We start from the raw sequence: 18201 nt of genomic DNA on the forward strand, positions 1-18201 counted from the left end.
TTGAAGAGATTTGTCTTCTTGTCACCTATCAAATTGGTGTAAAAGAGTATAAAAGGGGAATCACTTCCCAAGAATAAAGGAGTCACTTTCTCAGCCTTCTGAAGTCAGAGTCTTTGTGTTGTTGCAGTGTACAATAGCAACAGTACGTGTGGCCACTTTGGCATTATTTCTGTGAGTGTGCAATGCCTTCTCTGCCTTCCCCTGCAGGATCTGATAGGGAAGGCTCAGGTGGTGATTCTGCATGGGCACCAGCTGGCAGCCAACCACCACTATGCCCTGAACCTGATCTGCCAGCAGTGCAACGAGCTGCGGCACCACTCTGACCTGCTGTCTGAGGAGATCAAAAGGAAGCAGATGCACCTGCAGAAGACGCTGGAGCTTCACACTCGTCTTCAGCAGGTAGAGTTTAGAGGCACAGTTCTCTGAGGAGATGGTTGGTTAGCTTCTCCACGGGGTTAGCCTCTCCTCTTAGCTGGAAGCATTTGAAATTTGCAGCTATTCAGCAGTTAATGGTAAGAGGTGTTCCCCCGAGGCTGGAGGAGTGCCACGCCCCTCCCACAGCTGGGAAGTCAGCAAGCAGGTATCTGCTGACACCAGGTATTCTGCTGGTGCTGTGAGGGCAGCAGAAAGAGGTGGGCATCTCCACAGAACACTGAGTTCAGCTGCTGCTCTTGGTCATGCTTTCATGCTGCATCCCTGTAATTGACTTTGGAGTTTCTCGTGCCCAGTGCAACGGAGATAACACTTTCACATAAACTCCAGCCCCTTTTTTTGAGCTATTTATTATGAATGAACATAGCTGAATGTAAAATAAGGTGACAGATTGGTAGATAGGCACAGCTGCTGTGTGCTAGCGTGAAAGTGGAGTCATGTGGCTCCAATGCTCTTTGATATCTTAATCAGCATCAAATATTCATTTAGGGAAAATTTACTCTAATTAGGCCAGAAGGCACATGGCTGTAATGTGCTTGAGGCCAATTAAGAGAAACAGTGAATTTTGACCCTGTTCCGTTTCCCTGTTTTGGGGAACTGCAGAGCTCATTTTTCTTCTCTGTGCTCCACTTCAGCATTGTGCTAATATGTGGGGCCAGACAAGTCCTAGGCAGCCTCTCAGCTGCAGGACAGGGGCCTCTCCTGTGCTCCTTGCAGGCCTGGTTGGTGCTTGGAGCACAACATGGTCCTGCTCTCCATGTCTCCTTTCCCATTCACAGCACTGGAAATTCTGTGTTGTTCCTGGCTGGAGCATCTTCTCTCCTCTGTGTACACCACAGTGTATGAGTGCCAGAGCCCCAGCTCAGGCCTGCACTGAGCCTCAACAAACCTGCCAGCCTCCCTGTAAGCTCCAAAACGTCCACATCAGCTTTCCCAGTTGGAGGCACAAACATCTGCTTATCACTGGGGTCAGCTGTGCACTACACTTCCATGTCAGGTACACCACTGATTTTAGCCAGGTATAAGTAGGAACAGCTTTGCTGGGTCTGTGGAGGACTGCAGTTACCTTACAGAAAAAACATGGCATTTCTGCTTTCTAATCAAACCACAATAAGTGCTGAAGTCTCTGAGGGTGCTGTTTAGCTGCATCCAGGTCCAGTCAGGGATATTCCTTGTGAGAACCTGGTTGCAGTGGAGCAGCACTGAGGTCTCCCTGCCTGTGCTGTCCCCAGGCTCTGCAGTGCTGTGATGAAGGTGCCTACCTGCTTGCCAACCAGCAGATGGATAAGTGCCAGTCTAAGGAAGGCGCTCAGAAAGCACTCCAGGACATAGAAAGATTTCTTGAAAACTCTTCAGCCTACTTAAACTCTGATCCCCAAGTCCTACACTACGGTTTTGAGTCAGTGTTAACACCTGAGTTGAAGGTAAGCAATGCCTCCAGTCCCTGTGACACGAGTGAGGAGCAGAGTTGGACCATGTGGCGGTGCTGTCACCTTTGCAGTCCTCTGCCTTGGGTCAAAGTGCAATGAATGGTGATCCTGTGGGTCTCTCCCTGCTGCAGTGCCAGATCCAGGCTGTGCAGGTGAAGCTGGAGAATGTCCGCAGCATGTTTGGGAACAGGCAATCCTGCTTCAGGAAGCTGCTGGACAAACACGTGCGGCCCGTCCAGCTGGTGGCTCCCCGGCCAGAAAATCCACCCCGATCAAAGTCACCCTTGTTCTCCCCTAAACATGGTGAGATGTTGTGGAATCATGGTGTTTTCAGCTGATAATTTTCCTTTGAGGCAGGATGAGTAAGACTCAAGATGGTTTTGAGGAGCTAACTAAACCTTGCTAGCAGAGGAAGAGTTATTGGATAGTATTAAATGTATAACAGGTGATTTATTAACTTTCCAATGTTTGTGTCAATGTTCCCATACCTGTGTGAAGGATGAAGCTTGTTGCTTGTTATTTATTTCCACTTCCAACTCAGTGAAAAAGAGCTGTAAGTAGTGCACTCCTCCAGTTCTGCTATACTGGCATCCTGCTGGCCTGGAAACTGGTGAATTAATACTACAGGGGAAAGAGGGCAAGGTTTATAAATTTATTAGCTTGCCTATTCTCTGTGGCTGTCTTGAGCTACAACTGACATAAAGTTAGACTGATGTTTGCAAAGGAGCTTGGAGAAATGAGGAGCTCGGAGAAATGAGGAGCTCAAATCTCATGAACAGAAATGAGCTGGATGCTTAACTCCCTTTGATTCCTCCAGAGTGTCTTCCCTAAATCCCAGTTGTGGAATAATGAATGCCCGTAAAGGTACAAATTCTCACTGAACCGAGGTCACTGAATGTTCTGCCTTAGTTTTGGTAATGGGATGTGGCATCATGTTAGCTTTAAATGATAACATTAGAACTTTCATCCTTGGCAGCCGTGAGTGTGTCAGACAGAATGAAAAGAGATTCCAAAGTAGCATCCATGTTATTTTCAACCAGGGACTTGCTAAATTATGTCAGAATATTAAATTCAGTGATCTGACTACATAAAGGCAATTAAATATTTGTGTTTTAACACAAGGTTTTTATGATGAATTAACAAATATTGGTTATGGTAAGTTGTAGCAAAAGCAATTCAGGGAATGAGAAATGTGAATAGCCAAGTGGAGGGGTGGGAATGAAGCTGGATGCAATGAGGGAAATTAAACTGTTTAAGATGCAGGCCAGTGCAGCAAATAAATCCCAAATTTCCTCTTCCCAGATTGATGCCAGTCTTTCTAAAGCACATTACCTTCTGAAGCCCTCTCCCCAATCAGTAAAAAAGCTCTGAGTTTGAACTAGAGCATTGCCCATTTTACCTAGCACAGCTTTTCCAGTTTTCTAGGAAGAGGCAAGAGTTAAAGACAAATTATTGACCTAAAGAGTAGGGTAGATGGGTGGCCACCTCTGTGGGATGTTGTGAGATTATCATCACTCAGGTGGACTTATGCCTTTATGGGATGCAAGTTTTTCTATCAGAGGCACTTGGTCACCTGCAAAGCACTGGTGTCTTCCATTAATCCTCTGCCTGAAAGCAATGATCAAGTGTGGGAAAAGACAAAAGGCTCCTCTTTGGATAGATCATGACAAGAGAGCTTTTTAATAAAGTCTGTTTGATACCAAACATCAAACTGCAGCAGGCCTGCTGATGTGATGGGCAGTGTCAAAGGCACATGCTGAGCTCTGCTGGGAGTGCTTTGAGATGGATGGGTTTTATGGTGTGGATTGAAACCAAACCAACTCTGAGCATATCACTTTTGTCCTCTATTCCTTTCTTTCTTATCTTTCTATGCCCCTTTCCCTCCCTTCTGTCTATGTCTGAGGATAGATCCTTTCTCTTTTATCTTTGCCCTGGATTTGAAGCCTGTCTGAGAAATGTAGTTATAATTTTTAAACAATTTTTTTAGGGGGTGGAGGGGGGAAGATTAAACCTATCCCACCCTGAGCCCTCAGGTGTAGTGGGATGTGCAGAAGTGTCACTGCAGGCTGTGGGAGAGCCCAAGTGCTGGTGTACAGCTGATGCCTTGGGAAGGCTGACCTGGAACAGAGCCTTGACAGAGCTGGAGAATAAAGTAGGGATTTACTGAAAGGCCTCAAGGATACACCTTGGGCAGAACAGGGTCTGACCAGGGTTACACCCAAGGTGGACCCAAAATGTTCACCAAATTGACCCAAAATGGTCACAAAAGGGTCCACTGGTCACAGATCTTACATTTTTGTAAGTTTTTGTCCGTTTGCATATTGGGGTTTAATTGTCCAATTCCAGCTCCAGGTTGTGAGCTCCCATCCTTCTTGTTCCTCGCTTCAGCCACCCTTGTTTGTGCTTTTGGGCTCGTAAGTTGTCGTTGGTTCTCAGCAGGAAAAGGATTTTTTTTTGTGTCCCTGCTCTGTGCAGAGCTGAGTGACACTGAATATGAGCTCAGAACTGCACCCCTGGGCAGCACAGAATCTGAAATGCATGAAAGCTAAAACTTAAGGCATCAGAGTCCCTCTTGCAAGGGAAGCTGGTGCCTGTCTCCCCACCCAGCTCCACATCAGTGTTCCCTTCCTCCTGGGGCAGCCCCTGAGCAGGACAACTGGCAAGTGCTCACCTCTTTTGGGTCTTCCTATGTGTGATAAGCTCCACAACCAGGCACACCTCTGATCTGTCTGCAGCATCCAGAACTCTCTGATTGCATCAAGAGGTACAAGGCCTGACTGTGATAACCTGCAACAGCTGTATCCCACAGCTGCCCCAGCTGAGGATGGGCTCTCCACACCACTTTGCCCCCACAGCATCTCCATGGCCTCCTGGGCTCTCTCCAGCATGTCCACATTCTTCTTACAAAGTATTTGAATGATGTCATACAACTCACTGGAGAGACTGATGCTTTATTTTGAAGTTTCCAGTTTACCTCTGTAGCTCAATTACCACTTGTAATTATTTAGTGACAATATCAATAAATTTGTTCAAGGTGGAGAAACAGTTTATTACAGCTGAGCATCTTGCCCTATGTTCATAAAAAGGCTTTAAAACAGTACCCTAGGAGGGGATGTTCTTTTTTGTAGTTTATTTGCTTTTGTTGTTTTTGCTGTTATCATATGCTGAGGCTTCAGAGACTTAGTTAGGTTTTGATTACTGTGTTCCCTTAGTGGACATCTTTTTTTTTTCTAAATATTTGTACTTTGTGGCCTTTATGACCATGTGACGTGCTATGTGGAATCAGTATTGTTTGGGACAAATACTCTTTATTTTGACAGTTTGCTGTTAGTACTAGCTAACTAATTATTTATTCTTAAAGTGTATCCTGTTTTCTCTTCCTGGCTTATTAGTTTCTGTCTGAAGAATCTCCTTCTCTATAGGTGTACATTATGTAATTCTGCTTTTTTTCTACCCAAGGTGTGGACTTTAATTCCAGTTTGAAATTTTCATTTGATCTCTCTCTCCCTGGGAAGAAAACTTCAAGAAAAACTCCAAGTTCTCGCAAGGTAAAAATTATTAATGAAATCTGAGTTAGTTTTATACACCGAAGAACTGAAACTGCTCCAAAGATTGAGTGTACTTTGGATTTGGAGATGCTCTCTTTATTTTCTTTTTTCTTTTTCCTTTTCAAAAAAATCAAGCAAACCCAAATCCTCTTATATCCATGTGGTTTAGTTGGATTAGTCTAACACCTGAGCTCTATCTTGGATTCATTTTCCAATATCCAGATACCCATTTTCTGTGTATTACTACCTGAGCTTATTTCTTACATAACAGAGGTCTGTATTAGGAAATATTCCCAGCCATAGATTTTCCCCTATAGACACTGTTCTCTGGCCTCTTCACTAATGAATTATGTTATCAGTATTTCCAGATTTTATGTAGCAGATTCATTTCTGGGAATAACATTACATTTTGTTCCATCTTAAGGTTTACTGCCCGAGGGCTCTTGTAAGGAGGGACATTTCATCCTTCCCCAAAAGTTTTCCTGGCTGCCACCAGGGGCTGGGCTGCTCCTGCCCTTGTAGGGCCCTTCCTGCAGCTCCTCCCAGGGCATCCCATTTCTCTTGCAGATCGAGGTCATGCACGACTATCAGGAGAAGCGAAATTCCCTGCAGTATTTTATTTCAGACAGTGATGACAGCTTAGATATACTGAAAGGGTAAGCACTCATCCCATTTACCTCATCTAAAATGATGTTTATTTCTGGCCAATCTTTGCCCCATTCCTGCGTTCCTCCAGCCTGACCCAGGTGTCATCTCTTGTGCTTTTACCTCTTGGTTGTTGTTGTGGTTTGAAAGCAAAATGAATGAGAGGCTCCAAGTCAGAGATATAATTTAATAAGAAGAAAGGTAAAAAGGTAAAAATAAAATAAAATAAAATAAATGCACTAACACAAAGGATCACTGACAGAGTCAGAATACAGCCTGAGCAGGATGGTGGAAGCAGTCCAGGTGAGGGGCTCTTCCTGAAGCAGTGATCCTGTAGAAAGGTCTGGGAGCTCTAGTCCTCTGGGAATCCAGTGGGTAAGTGCCCCCTGCACTGTCCCACATACCAGCTTATATCCAGGTGAGAATGCTTGGCTCCTCCCCCTGGGCAGAGCATCTCACAATAGGATGAGAAGTGTGAAGTGGGTCCTTGATGGCCCATTAAACAGAGATAACTCCTGGAGGGAGTTACCTGTGACTCATGGGCCAGGCATTAATGGGCCATTAGCAGAAGACACCCCAAAGGTCATTAGCAGAAGAGGCAGAGGGCTTGGGAAAACACTAGCCCACCTGGTTTCAACAGTTCATGAAGATGGTGATAGAATAAATACTTTGTGTACATCCTACACTGCAAACCAGGACAGTTATTAATGAGATCACACGATGTTTTGGGCTCTGAACTGCACTGATCACCTGTGGGGCTTTTTATAGACATGAAAATAATGCACTTTTTTTTTCATTGTAGCCATGTCATAAATGAGCTTATAGAAACAGAGAGAGTGTATGTGGAGGAGCTCTTCACTGTTTTGACGGTGAGTGACTTTTCCAGGTTGCTCCTGGAAAACAGGTTACTGTTCTCTGGTGACTTGTACAAAAGGGCACCTGCCACTCTGTCAATTGAGCTGAGATGTGACAGGGCAGGCTTCTACCACACTGTCAGATCCCCTTCTAGTTACAAATGCTCAAGTTTGCTCCTTAGGTTTTCTTTGTTGGAGGCATCTGCAGGAACAGTTGGTGTCAGGATGAGCTTTTCATCTACAATGAAGGATAATCCTTTTGTTTGTACACAAAAGCACTGGTAATTAGCCTAAGCAGTGCCTGCAAAATACACAAAAAGCTGGGTTTTTTTACTGTTCCCTAATTTCCTTTACCTTTAGGAGACAAAAGGAAGCAGCTTGTGCTTTATCCTTGGGAGAATTCTGTCTCAATGCTGTGAAGTTCGTGACTGTATGAAGCACATTAGAAAGCAGATAATGATTTCTGATACTGTCATTTTAGACATTTCTACTACTCCTGTTGATGGCCAAAACAAGTTGGCTGTTACATAACTCCCCCACCCCCTCCTCACATTTCTCTCACCCAGGAGCAAGCAGGATATAAATCTGTTGGACTGCAGATAGTTACACATAATTTCCCTGCACTGATTGGGGTTTTTGTTAAACCACACTCTCTGTGATGAAGCAGTTGGCAGGTACACAGATTTATTGCTGTGCACATCAAGTCTATGTAGGGAAAAATTTACAGATAGACTTCAGTTTTCTGAAAATAGTATTTCCTTTAAAGAGGATAGCCTGCTTGCTGGTCTTAAATAAAAATGACTAATTTTCCAGATACTTATCATCTATTGCATCCTTAATCAAATCAACTACAAAATGCCTGCTTAGTATAAGGAATATTGATTGCAGACACAGTGAGTGTGAGAGATTAGTTTGGAAAGCCAAAGATGTGCTGTACATATTGAACACATTTTTTGCTGCTCATGTTATAAGGCCTTCAGTTCTGTGCAGTCCTTGGTGACCAGCAGGGCCAGACTGAGCTGTGGCTAGAGGCATTCTTGGGGGCCTCTTTGCCCTGATGATGCTGAGCTCTGGCCCTGCCTTCTCCCTGCACTGCAGGTAGGAAATTAGTCATATCTGGTGCAGTGATGGGCTGTTACTTTGTGGAGCTTTACGTTATTTCCTAGTTCCACGCAACAATTTGTATTTCAGTGTTGTCCCTTCCAGCTCCTCCCTAACTGGGGCAAGTGGAGCCACAGAGCCCAGAATTCCTGAAGCACTGAGGAGAGCAAGACCTGAGTACTCAGCATGTCTTGTTCAAGCCCATGAATTTCTGATTTGATCTTAGGCTGTCTCTGTTTGTGGCTCACCTCCTGCCCTGGTTCTGGTGAGGCCATGTGGAACTGCATTCTGCACACACACACTGCCCCTCCTGTGTCCCTTGGGCGCAGACAAGGTGTGTTCTCTGTGTTCTCTCCACACAAGTATTCCTGTGGGTCTCCTGCAGCCAGGCTGATTTGCCTTTGGAGAGTTGGCAACATCTCTGCAGTGCTGCCAGACCCACAGGAGCTGTCCTGTTCTATTCCCTTCTGGACCACAACCCTGTGTGCTGGAAGACAGGGATTTAGAGACCAAAAAACAGGGAATAAAAGGGATACTGAACTTAGAAACAGAGATCATATTGAAAGTGTGTTTATGTCCCCTTTTCATCTGCCTTTGAGGAGATGACAGCTGAGTGATGAGCTCTTTTTCATCTGTCAGGGCTACAGAGCTGAGATGGATAATCCTGCCATGCTCATCCTCCTGCCCCCCGTGCTGAGGAACAGGAAGGACGTTCTCTTTGGAAACATGCCTGAGATCTATGACTTCCACAACAAGTATGGTGTTGCTCTGTTCCCCCTTCACCAGACTGATCCCTTGGAATACTGGAATAACCAGACCTTACCTTGCTCACTGCTGCATTTTTGTCCCTTCTCCGATCTCTTGCAGAATTTTCCTGCACAGTTTGGAAAACTGCCTGGGAGCCCCCGAGAGAGTGGGATGTTGTTTCCTAGACAGGGTGGGTGAATCATTTTCACGTATAAAGCAGACTGGAAGGCCAGTGTTTCTCCTGGCTTGTTGCACTCTGCAACACCTCAGTTATGTTGGTTGAGTGAGGGGCTCCTGACCCTCAGGACCAGCAGCCAGGCCAGCAGAGATGGGGCAGAGCAGACATGGTGACCAGAGCCTGTGATCCCCAGCTATGCCTTTTTCACACAAACTCTGTCACTTTTAGACATTGAAGTTGGCAGCAGAGATAAAAGCACACATGATCTGGGTGTTGGCCTCCTTTGGTGCCCAGCAGGGCTGGGTCCCTGAGGGTGACTTGCCTCTTGGCTTGCCTTGCAGCGGGAGAATTTCCAGATTTATGAGAAGTACTGCCAGAACAAGCCCCGCTCCGAGTCCCTGTGGAGGCAGTGCTCTGAAAGCTCCTTCTTCCAGGTGAGCTGCCTCTCCTGCCCAGGCAGGCACCACCCTGGACCCTCCCTTATCCTAAACACCCTCCTCAACACCCCACAGTTCTCCTGCGTTTTGTTTAGTGTTATGTGAAAAATGCACACAAAGAGATGTTGGAGTTTCTTTTTGTACCCCAGGAGCACAAGGGAGATCCACTGTTACTGTTATAATATTTCTTTAGTTGTGGGTACCTATGCAACACTTTGACATGAAACCTTTGAAGCCATCAAACCCCATGATCCCATTGTTGGAGTAACTACTTTCAGATGGTGCAAAACTTACTTAGTCTGAGTTCTGTGTTCCAGGAATGCCAAAGAAAATTAGAACACAAACTTGGGCTGGATTCCTATCTGCTCAAGCCAGTGCAGCGCCTGACAAAGTACCAGTTACTTCTGAAGGTATTTCATGTTCTGCTTTCAAAGGGCATCAGCAGATAGATTAGATTTGTTTTATTTTTCAATTAAAGGTTAGCTGTTAATCAGCACCAATCTTTGGATGACATATTGCTTATCTTGGCCTCTCCTGAAGTGACTTCCAGTGAAGATGAATGTTCACATACCTGAAAAAGGAACAAGTGCTTTTAATAGGCCATTTTTAAGGAGAGAAAGACTGTTTGAGTCTATTCAGAGATGCAAAATTACAGAAGCACTTGTAAGAAAACCGAGCCAGAGATGATAATGAGAATCTGATGAATGAAATATATTGTTGCATCTCTTCCTCTCCTCAGGTGTTGATAGCACCTGTAATCTTTAATGCATTTATTTTTGCATCCCCCATCTCAGGCAGGGCAGTGCTGTTATTCTCACTTTGTAAGGCAGGAGTAAAACTTGGACAGTAGCTTCTGAACCACCTTCTGGCCTCTGGGATGAGTATATACATGCAGCTGTAGGTGGGCACAGGAGATTTGAAATTCAACTAATTTTATCTCAGTGGTAAAATTCTGTCTTCTATTTACTGACTTGAAGGCTCTGGATTTTATAAATTCCGTTCCTTGTGTCTGCCAGTCTGAAGACAGTCACCTGCTGCAGGCTCATTTGTGGGCATATTGGCAGCTAATGAAAAACCTGAGCCTTTTTTACCATATCTTACCAAGACACAACACAAAGGCATCAGAAGAATGTGATGCTGCTCTATGCTGATACCATCCTTCAGGAAACACATTAAAAACAGGCCATCCCTCATTGACCTGTCCCACACCTCATACTGGCTGTGCTTCAGAGGGAGCCTTTTTCCAGTGACATGAAAAAAGAAACTCAGTGTAGGTCAATTCTGGGCATTGGAAACTTTAGGCAAGGTGGAAAAATCTGCTTTGTTCAAGTGCAAACACGTGCTCTCCTATTTCTATTTTCAGGAGCTGCTAAAGTACAGCACGAGCTGTGATGGAGTTCAGGAACTTCAAGAGGCTCTGGTTGCAATGCTGGATTTGCTGAAGTCAGTCAATGACTCCATGCATCAGATTTCAATCACAGGATATGATGTGAGTAGATGTGAGCAATGAGAGCCCTTGCACAAGGCCAGGTGATGCCCTGGGGATGGATGGGGTCCAGAATGTGTGAGCTGAGAACAGCTACAGAGTGAATGGGATCAGGGAGCCCTCACAAGTGACAATCTTCCATCTGATTTCAGGGGTTTGGGAATATCCAGAGCTGCACAGTGCCCACATTTGCCACCTTGTGGTTTTCTGGAGTCTTTTTTTCCAGTGTGCCCCTTTGTGCTCTCACTGCTGACCCAATAACTCACCTGAGGTGTTTTTGTAGCATTTTCCATTCAGCATTTAACAAACCACTCTCTGAGGCTGATTTTGGACCTTTCTCATTGGAGTGGTTGTCTTTCCTAGGGTCTCAGGGAAGCTGCTGATCCCAGGCCTGGCCTCCTGGAGAATTCCATCTTCTGATACCTCAGTTCAGGCTCACATCTCACTGCCCTGTCCCAGTAAAGTAGCCAGAGCCTTTGACATGCTCTTCCATAGGAGCTGGATGGCTTTCCATTCTTTTTAGTTCTTGCAGTTAAGTTTCTGGACTAGCTGCAGCCCTGCATGAGAGCTGTGCTTCCCACCTAGCACCAGGTCATCACTCACAGAAGATCCTCTGATCCTTCCAGGAAGACTATTCTTAGAGGGATGTGCCTTGGAACAGAGCTGGCCCTGTGTCCCATCATTGTTTGGAGAGTCCTATCACATTTTCACTGACATCTTTCTCGCTCTTTTTTTTATTTGTCATGCTGTCCCCAGGGTGACCTGAGTGAACTGGGGAAAGTATTGATGCAAGGATCTTTCAGTGTTTGGGCAGGACACCGAAAAGGGCCAACAAAAATGAAGGATCTGGCCAGGTTCAAGCCCATGCAGAGGCACCTGTTCCTGTATGAGAAAGCCTTGGTCTTCTGCAAGAAGCGAGAGGACCATGGAGATGGATATGACAAAACCTCATCTTACAGCTTTAAGCACTTTCTGAAAGTAAGGAGGTTTTATTTTTGTTTATGGAAGTGAGGGTGTTTTACACAGCCATGTATGTTGCAGACCAATAATTCTGTAGAGCCAGAGGGGATTTTTTCTCTGACATAGTGGCTTGTTTTCTGCTGCTGAGGGCTGTTATGCCTCACAGGGAAGTGCCATGTCCATGGAAGGCTGTTGGTTGAATGAACTTGAGCTGAGGCAGCAGCTGGGAGAGTCCCAGACTGGGAGTCAGAGCTATGACTCTGCCAGGGAAATGGAGCTGTGCAGTGCCAGGGGTACAGATGTGCTGGCCCCCTGCTCTACCCCGTGGTCCAGGAGTGGGTTCCATCCCTTCCCATGGAAGGGCATTTTGTATCTTCCCCAGCCCACCTGGGAGAGCAGAGATGCTCCCCCTACCCCAGGGAGGCCCCCAGGGTGGGCTCTGCCTGGCTGCTCCTGAGTCCTGTTTTCCACCCAACAGGAGGAGGCAGGGTTAACTCTCCTTCCTCCCCATTCCTTTTTCCTTTGGCAGGCTGCAGCTGCAGCTGAAAGGACAATTATCAGATGACAAGGGTAGCCTATGGCAAAATATGAGAGATGTAAACAACTGTCCCAACCCTATAAATGCTAACTACTATCAATAAAATTCCCAAAGTGCTGCTCTAAAAGAGACCTTCTAGCATATTGTGTGTGATGAGCAGTTCTAATATCAGCGTTTTTTTTCCCCCAGTGCTCTGCCTTGTTTCTCTTGAAAAATGAAAATCCATGGGGGTATATATTAGGTTGGAGAAAACTGAGAACTTGGAGGCAGAGTAGATCCCTGGTCTCATTGGGGTCTGGGAAGGGATTTGCCATAAGTAGTCAGAAAACAAGAAAACAAGGTGACAGCAGAGAAGTCTGTTCAGTTCTGGTGCATGTTATAAATTATGTAGTAAAAGCAAGTCTCAGGACATATGTTTCAGTACCCAGTGTTTTCCGCAAACAGCAGAATTTTCTTTCAGGAGGGCTTGTTTCCCCTGCAGTGCTTGTTTTACCATACATGCTCTTGAAATGACTGAAAGAGGTGGCAGGGGGAAATGCAGCTCAGAGGAGAAAATCCTGCACTCAGGAATCCTGGCAATGTGTCCACAGTTTTCCTTTGCCTTGAGAGGACTCATTTCCAGCTGTTTGTGTTCACACACAGAGGCTGGAGTTAGAGAATCCATGGATGTGACAAGATTACATCTGCACACATATGTTTTGAGAATTGCTGGACTGAAGGCAAAATCCTTGGGCTTGACATTTATTTGCTTTGTAATCACAGACACGGATATTGGAAAAGACCTCTAAGATCATCGAGTCCAACTATTAAACCAGCACTGCCAAACCCACAACTAAACCATGTCCCTTGGCATCAAGAAATTATTTTTCTTTGCAGCACTGTTTTTTAGGATTTGGGATTGAAATGAGCTGTTGGGTAGGTGCTGTGTAGCAGATCATCCATAAAACAAACCAAAGAAATCCTCAGGATGATATTCTGCATCCTCTGTGAAATGAGCAGTGGTAAATACCTCTTCAGCTGAGATCCAGTAACCGAGAGGATGCAGGTGACTGCAGGGCCAGGTAAATCTGCCTGGTGCCATGTGGAGGCTGATGCAGATGAACACCATCCCAGAGCTTTGCACTAACCTAGCTTGGTCTGCACTGCAGTGATCCAGCAGCTGACAGTAAATCCTGGGCTGGGGGAGGAAATGGAATTTTAAAATCCACTAACCTGAATGAACAGACCTTAAATCTGTCTCTTCCTGGCACTTGTTCTTTGCATCATCATAGTAGATCATCTAAAATTTCTAATATCTTGATGCCTGGGCAGTTTTGTAGGAGTCTCTATAAATTGCAAGGTAAACAAGATGCACAGAGCTGGGAATTGCAGCAACTGGATAAGGTGCTCTCTAGGCTGCCCTTCCAACAGCTTTCATAAATTCTGAGTTTTTATAAAATCAAAATGGAGCCTCAGCCAGCTTTCTAAAGGGAAAATGGGCTCAGGTTGTGCCAAGGGGGTTCAGCTTGGATATGAGGAGTGGTCAGTCACTGGCACAGCTGCCCAGGGCAGTGGGGAGTCCCCATCCCTTGAGGGATTTAGAGCCGTGTGGCACTGGGGGACAGGGGTTCATGGTGGTGGTCTTGGCAGTGCTGAGGGAATGGTCTCAGGGGTCTTTTCCAGCCTAAATATTTCTAGGATGTCAAGAGCAACTTGGTTCCTGGTCCCTGAGGCTGTTCATGTCACAGGGACACCAACAGGTGAAACAGTTGGAACAGAACATTTGTCCATGGGACCTAGTCTGCAAATCATCAAAGTCTCTTAGACCAAAAGCTCTGGGCACACATATAGTTTCAAGGAGGAGCAGCAGTGTTGAACAGATGTTATTTCTAAGGTTTCGTTTGTGTTTATAGTGGATTTGTCTAATCCAGTCTGTGTGAATAATTTATGATAGATGATACCTTTATCATTACATCTGTTCCAAAACACGCAAGGGGGAATACTTGAGCTATTTTTGACTATCCTTTAATCAGTGAATAATTACCAGCAAACCCTGCTTTAAGGGAGAGGCTGGTTCGTGTGGTGTCAGGTATTAGGGCAGTTTTCAGCCTCATGGCTTGTTCAGGAGGGAGGTCAGAGGTCTCCTGTTGCTGAAGAGTTTCTTGTCTCTGATCATGGTTTAAGCTTGGTTCAGGTGGGTCACATTGTGCAGATCCTGAAGGATTTGGACCTTTGGTGTTTTCATCCAAACTATCAAAAGTGGTGGGCGATAATGAGTAAAGCAGCATTCAGCGTCAAGTCTGCACGTATCCTGGAAGCCAGGCTTGGGGCAGCTCAGGCTGTATCCCAAACATTAAGCCTTCTTTTGGCAAGAAGGGTTAATTCTTCTTGGAGTGCTGTCACCACTTCAGGCATGGTGAGGGGCCAAAAGGCATTGTACTTAAAATTCCTAAAGGAGCTAAGGGCTTCACAAATGGGTTTTAAAGATCACTGACAGAGGGAAACAAAGAATTTAGTGAGTGAATAAAGAATAATATGGCATAAATAATGTATGTAGATAAATAATGTATCACGTATTTATAAATCTTCATATGCCAAATCTGAGAAATTCTATGCTAAGAGGCAGCTGAGATGATGCTTCAGTTAGTTCCACTGATTCCCAAATGAAATGTTCCCAAAAGTCCATTGATTCATTTTGGAAAGCTTATCCAAAATGCAGCTGATAGAAAGTCAGGAGGGATGAGACAGATAATGACTTTCAGTTGCTACTTAAGTTAAAATTGATGAAACATGTTCAATTCAGTGAAAACAGGTTTAACTTGCTGTCAAAAGTCTGGATTCCTAGGGAAGAGGGAGCTTTGTATCATGTTTATTTTTTTTGTTCATTTGGGTTTGCAGATGAATGCAGTTGGAATAACTGAGAATGTGAAAGGAGATCATCGGAAATTTGAGATCTGGTACAGTGGGAGAGAAGAGGTGTATGTGGTGCAGGTTTGTAGCTTTAGAAATCTGGGTATTTGCACATCCTCGGAGCAGTGAGAAGAAAATGTGTTGCGTTGATCTTCATAGATGTAGTGATAGCTCTACAATTTCCACGTGCTTTGCCTGAATGTAATGGGAATCATCAATTTTAAAAGATCAAGACTGCTTAAAATTTAGTAGTAGCTTTGGGGGAAAAGGGGGATTTCAAATAATTACAGCATAGAAAAGTAAGATTTTATTCCTACATTATAATGAATAACTCTTAATTCAAAATTCAGACAATTTTCTCTTCTTCCAGGCCCAAACAGTAGATCTGAAGATGGCATGGTTGAATGAAATAAGAAAAATTTTGTTCAAGCAGCAAGAGCTTATAAAAGGTACATTTAAACAATTTCTCTGTGGCTTTCATTCTGCAGCAGAAGCTTTCCTATTGTCACTTTGCTGATCTTCAAGTCCACTAATTCTCACTGGAGAATTGATTTTTAGAAGCCTGGTAACAAAATGCTGGAGTGAGGTCTTACATTGCAAGTAAATAACATAACTTGGAGCAGTAAAAACTGGGTGCTCATGTGAAAATGAATCATAGAAGTACATTTTTTTGGTTGTCATTACCTTGAGGATTATTTCACATTTGTTATCATCAATTTAATTCAACAAGATACATAACAGATTCCTAATTTTAAGCATATCATGGTCCTCAATATCATACTCAGTGTTGGATTTGTGCTAACATGCCACCTTAATCATAATTAAGTCTGTACTTTGAAGGAGTCCATAGGTCTGTTTTTCTCTGAACAGAAATCAATAGGGTTGTACAAAAGGTCTAATTTTTAAAGTAATGCCTCAAGTGTGACAGTTATTAATAAAACCCTGGATTTTAAGCTGTGTTTGTCCTTCCAGCGGTGGAGAAGCAGCAGCCTGGCTCATGCTCGGAGCAGCTCCCTCTCTCCTCCCAGCTGGGTGACAGGTGAGTGCCAGGTGGGGCTCTTTGGCGTCTCCTCCCAGCAGTGAGCACCTGCTGCCCCTGTGCTGGCCCTGTTCCTGTCCCTGGGGAGGAGGGGCCAGGAGGGCTGTGCTGCTGCTCACCCTTTGGGGACAGGGTCTGCCAGGGCCACCCTTGAGCCTGGCAGCTCAGCCTGAACTGCAGCTTCTCTGCAGATGGGGACAGAGCAAAGACAGGGCTCTAATTCAGGGTAGAGAAGACACTGCAGAAACTTCCTTTCCCCTCCCAAAAAGATTGAGAACCAGGCACTAAGCCCTTAATCTTTATAGGAACGTACAATAAGAGGTACCAGTATCATTTCTGACCCTGTTTGACAAAACTTTGTGGAGTTTGCATTCATTCATGAAGTCAAGCTAAGATTTTTGTTGTGTTTTAAACCATTCAGGAAGCAGCAGAGAGCCTCCATCAGCTCTGAAGAGAACGACTCGGAGCGCACCAGCCCGGTGATGCTGGACAGTGGGCTCGTGTCCCCCCAGAACAAGCCCCACAGAAGTATGGCCCCTTCCCCTCCCTTTGAGGCATTCCTGTGGCTGCTGGAGTCCCCAGCCTGAGCCCCACTCTGTCTTGCAGGCTGGCCAGGAATGTCCCAGTCCCTTGAAATCTGTGAAGGGCTGGAGGAGTGGTCAGGTCACCAGTACCTCTCCAACTGCTCGGACACCGAGGAGGAGGACGGGAACCAGCTGGTAGGTGGAGGTGTGATAGCCTCAGAGCCTGGGGAGCTGCCACGGCCATGCATCCTGCCTTGCTTCCTTTACTGGATGATGCATGTATCTTGTCCGTCTCTCTCGGAATTTCCATATCTCAGTCTGGGGAATGAGAAGACGCCTCAGCCACAGTTTCTTGAAATAATTTTAATCAAGGTAGCTGATAGGACTCTGTCACATTCCCTGCAGCAGTCAGAAATCACAGCTGCCTGATACGAAATGCATCTAGATAAGATAAGTTTTTCTCTCTACCACAGTCTCCAGGAAAATATAAAGCCCTTGCAGACTGCAAGAGGAGAGGATCAGAAGACCTGCTGGTGAAAAACGGGGATGAAATTCAGCTCTTGCACGAAGATGGTGAGGGACAGTGGTAGGTATTTTAGGATTACTTTGCCTTATCTCTAAGGGCCTGCAGGGCAGTCACTTGGAATGTCACTAGTCTGGTGATACACTCCTTGCAGCTCCTGACTGAGTTCTAGACCATTTCAGAAAGTTGGAGAATTCATTCTCTTGCCAAGCCTTGATGCCATCTGCACTGGCTTGACCTGGGGAAACAAGTCAAGACTTCCCTTGCCATGGGTCCCTGCGTGAGCCGGGTTTTACCAACACCTTCACAGCCCCTCTTGCCATGCTCTTCCCACTGCAGATGGTGCATCCCTTTGCCCGTCCCAACTCAGCTCCAGGCTTTGTTCCTCTGGGCTTATTACCAGCCATAGAGAGCAATTGCAAGGCGTTTTCCTCCCTCAGACAGCTGTAAGAGTGTCACCTGGGGGTGGCTGCAGACTGTTTCTGTTGTGTATAAAGCTGTAGGTCACAAGAGAACACCTCACAGCTGCTTCTTTCCTTGGCTGGAAGCATCCTCTGGGATCACTCCTGGGCCTGTTGCCTGTTGGGCCATTGTGTCCTTGTCTGGAAGGGCAGCATGCCCCTCCTGAAGTCTACAGCGGTTTGGCTGAGGTTTCTGGCTCTTTCCTTTCCACGGTGATTCTGAGCAGCTTTCATCAGCCAGCCCAGGATCTCAGTAGGAGGGAGCCCAGTGTGCTAATGTCTTGTTTGGGATGTGGGAAGGGTGGTGTTAGCAGGAACCTGGGTGAGATTTGTCCAGGCACCAGCCTGTAAATGCACATAGATGTCAATGCCCCATGCAGGATTCCTGACTGACAGCTACAGCCCTTGC

At 45.5% G+C, this 18201-nt stretch overlaps 1 protein-coding gene across 1 annotated transcript in view; it reads left to right on the top strand.

Moving 5' to 3' along the window:
• The window catches only part of LOC310922576 (proto-oncogene DBL-like), a gene marked incomplete at its 5' end in the record, with an annotated part of 51712 nt that overhangs the window by 27123 nt on the left and 6388 nt on the right, over positions 1–18201 (top strand). The window contains 18 exons of the mRNA XM_083883206.1: positions 208–399; positions 1665–1856; positions 1994–2165; positions 5322–5410; positions 5978–6066; positions 6858–6924; positions 8650–8765; positions 8878–8947; positions 9277–9369; positions 9690–9782; positions 10736–10861; positions 11615–11836; positions 15234–15326; positions 15616–15694; positions 16218–16284; positions 16706–16812; positions 16891–17003; positions 17282–17394. Of these exons, the coding sequence (XP_083739332.1) occupies positions 208–399; positions 1665–1856; positions 1994–2165; positions 5322–5410; positions 5978–6066; positions 6858–6924; positions 8650–8765; positions 8878–8947; positions 9277–9369; positions 9690–9782; positions 10736–10861; positions 11615–11836; positions 15234–15326; positions 15616–15694; positions 16218–16284; positions 16706–16812; positions 16891–17003; positions 17282–17394 (2093 nt within the window). The remainder of the gene's footprint in view (positions 1–207; positions 400–1664; positions 1857–1993; positions 2166–5321; positions 5411–5977; positions 6067–6857; positions 6925–8649; positions 8766–8877; positions 8948–9276; positions 9370–9689; positions 9783–10735; positions 10862–11614; positions 11837–15233; positions 15327–15615; positions 15695–16217; positions 16285–16705; positions 16813–16890; positions 17004–17281; positions 17395–18201) is intronic.

Source organism: Zosterops lateralis (assembly GCF_965231275.1).
Source record: "Zosterops lateralis genome assembly, chromosome: Z".
Lineage (NCBI taxonomy): Eukaryota > Metazoa > Chordata > Aves > Passeriformes > Zosteropidae > Zosterops > Zosterops lateralis.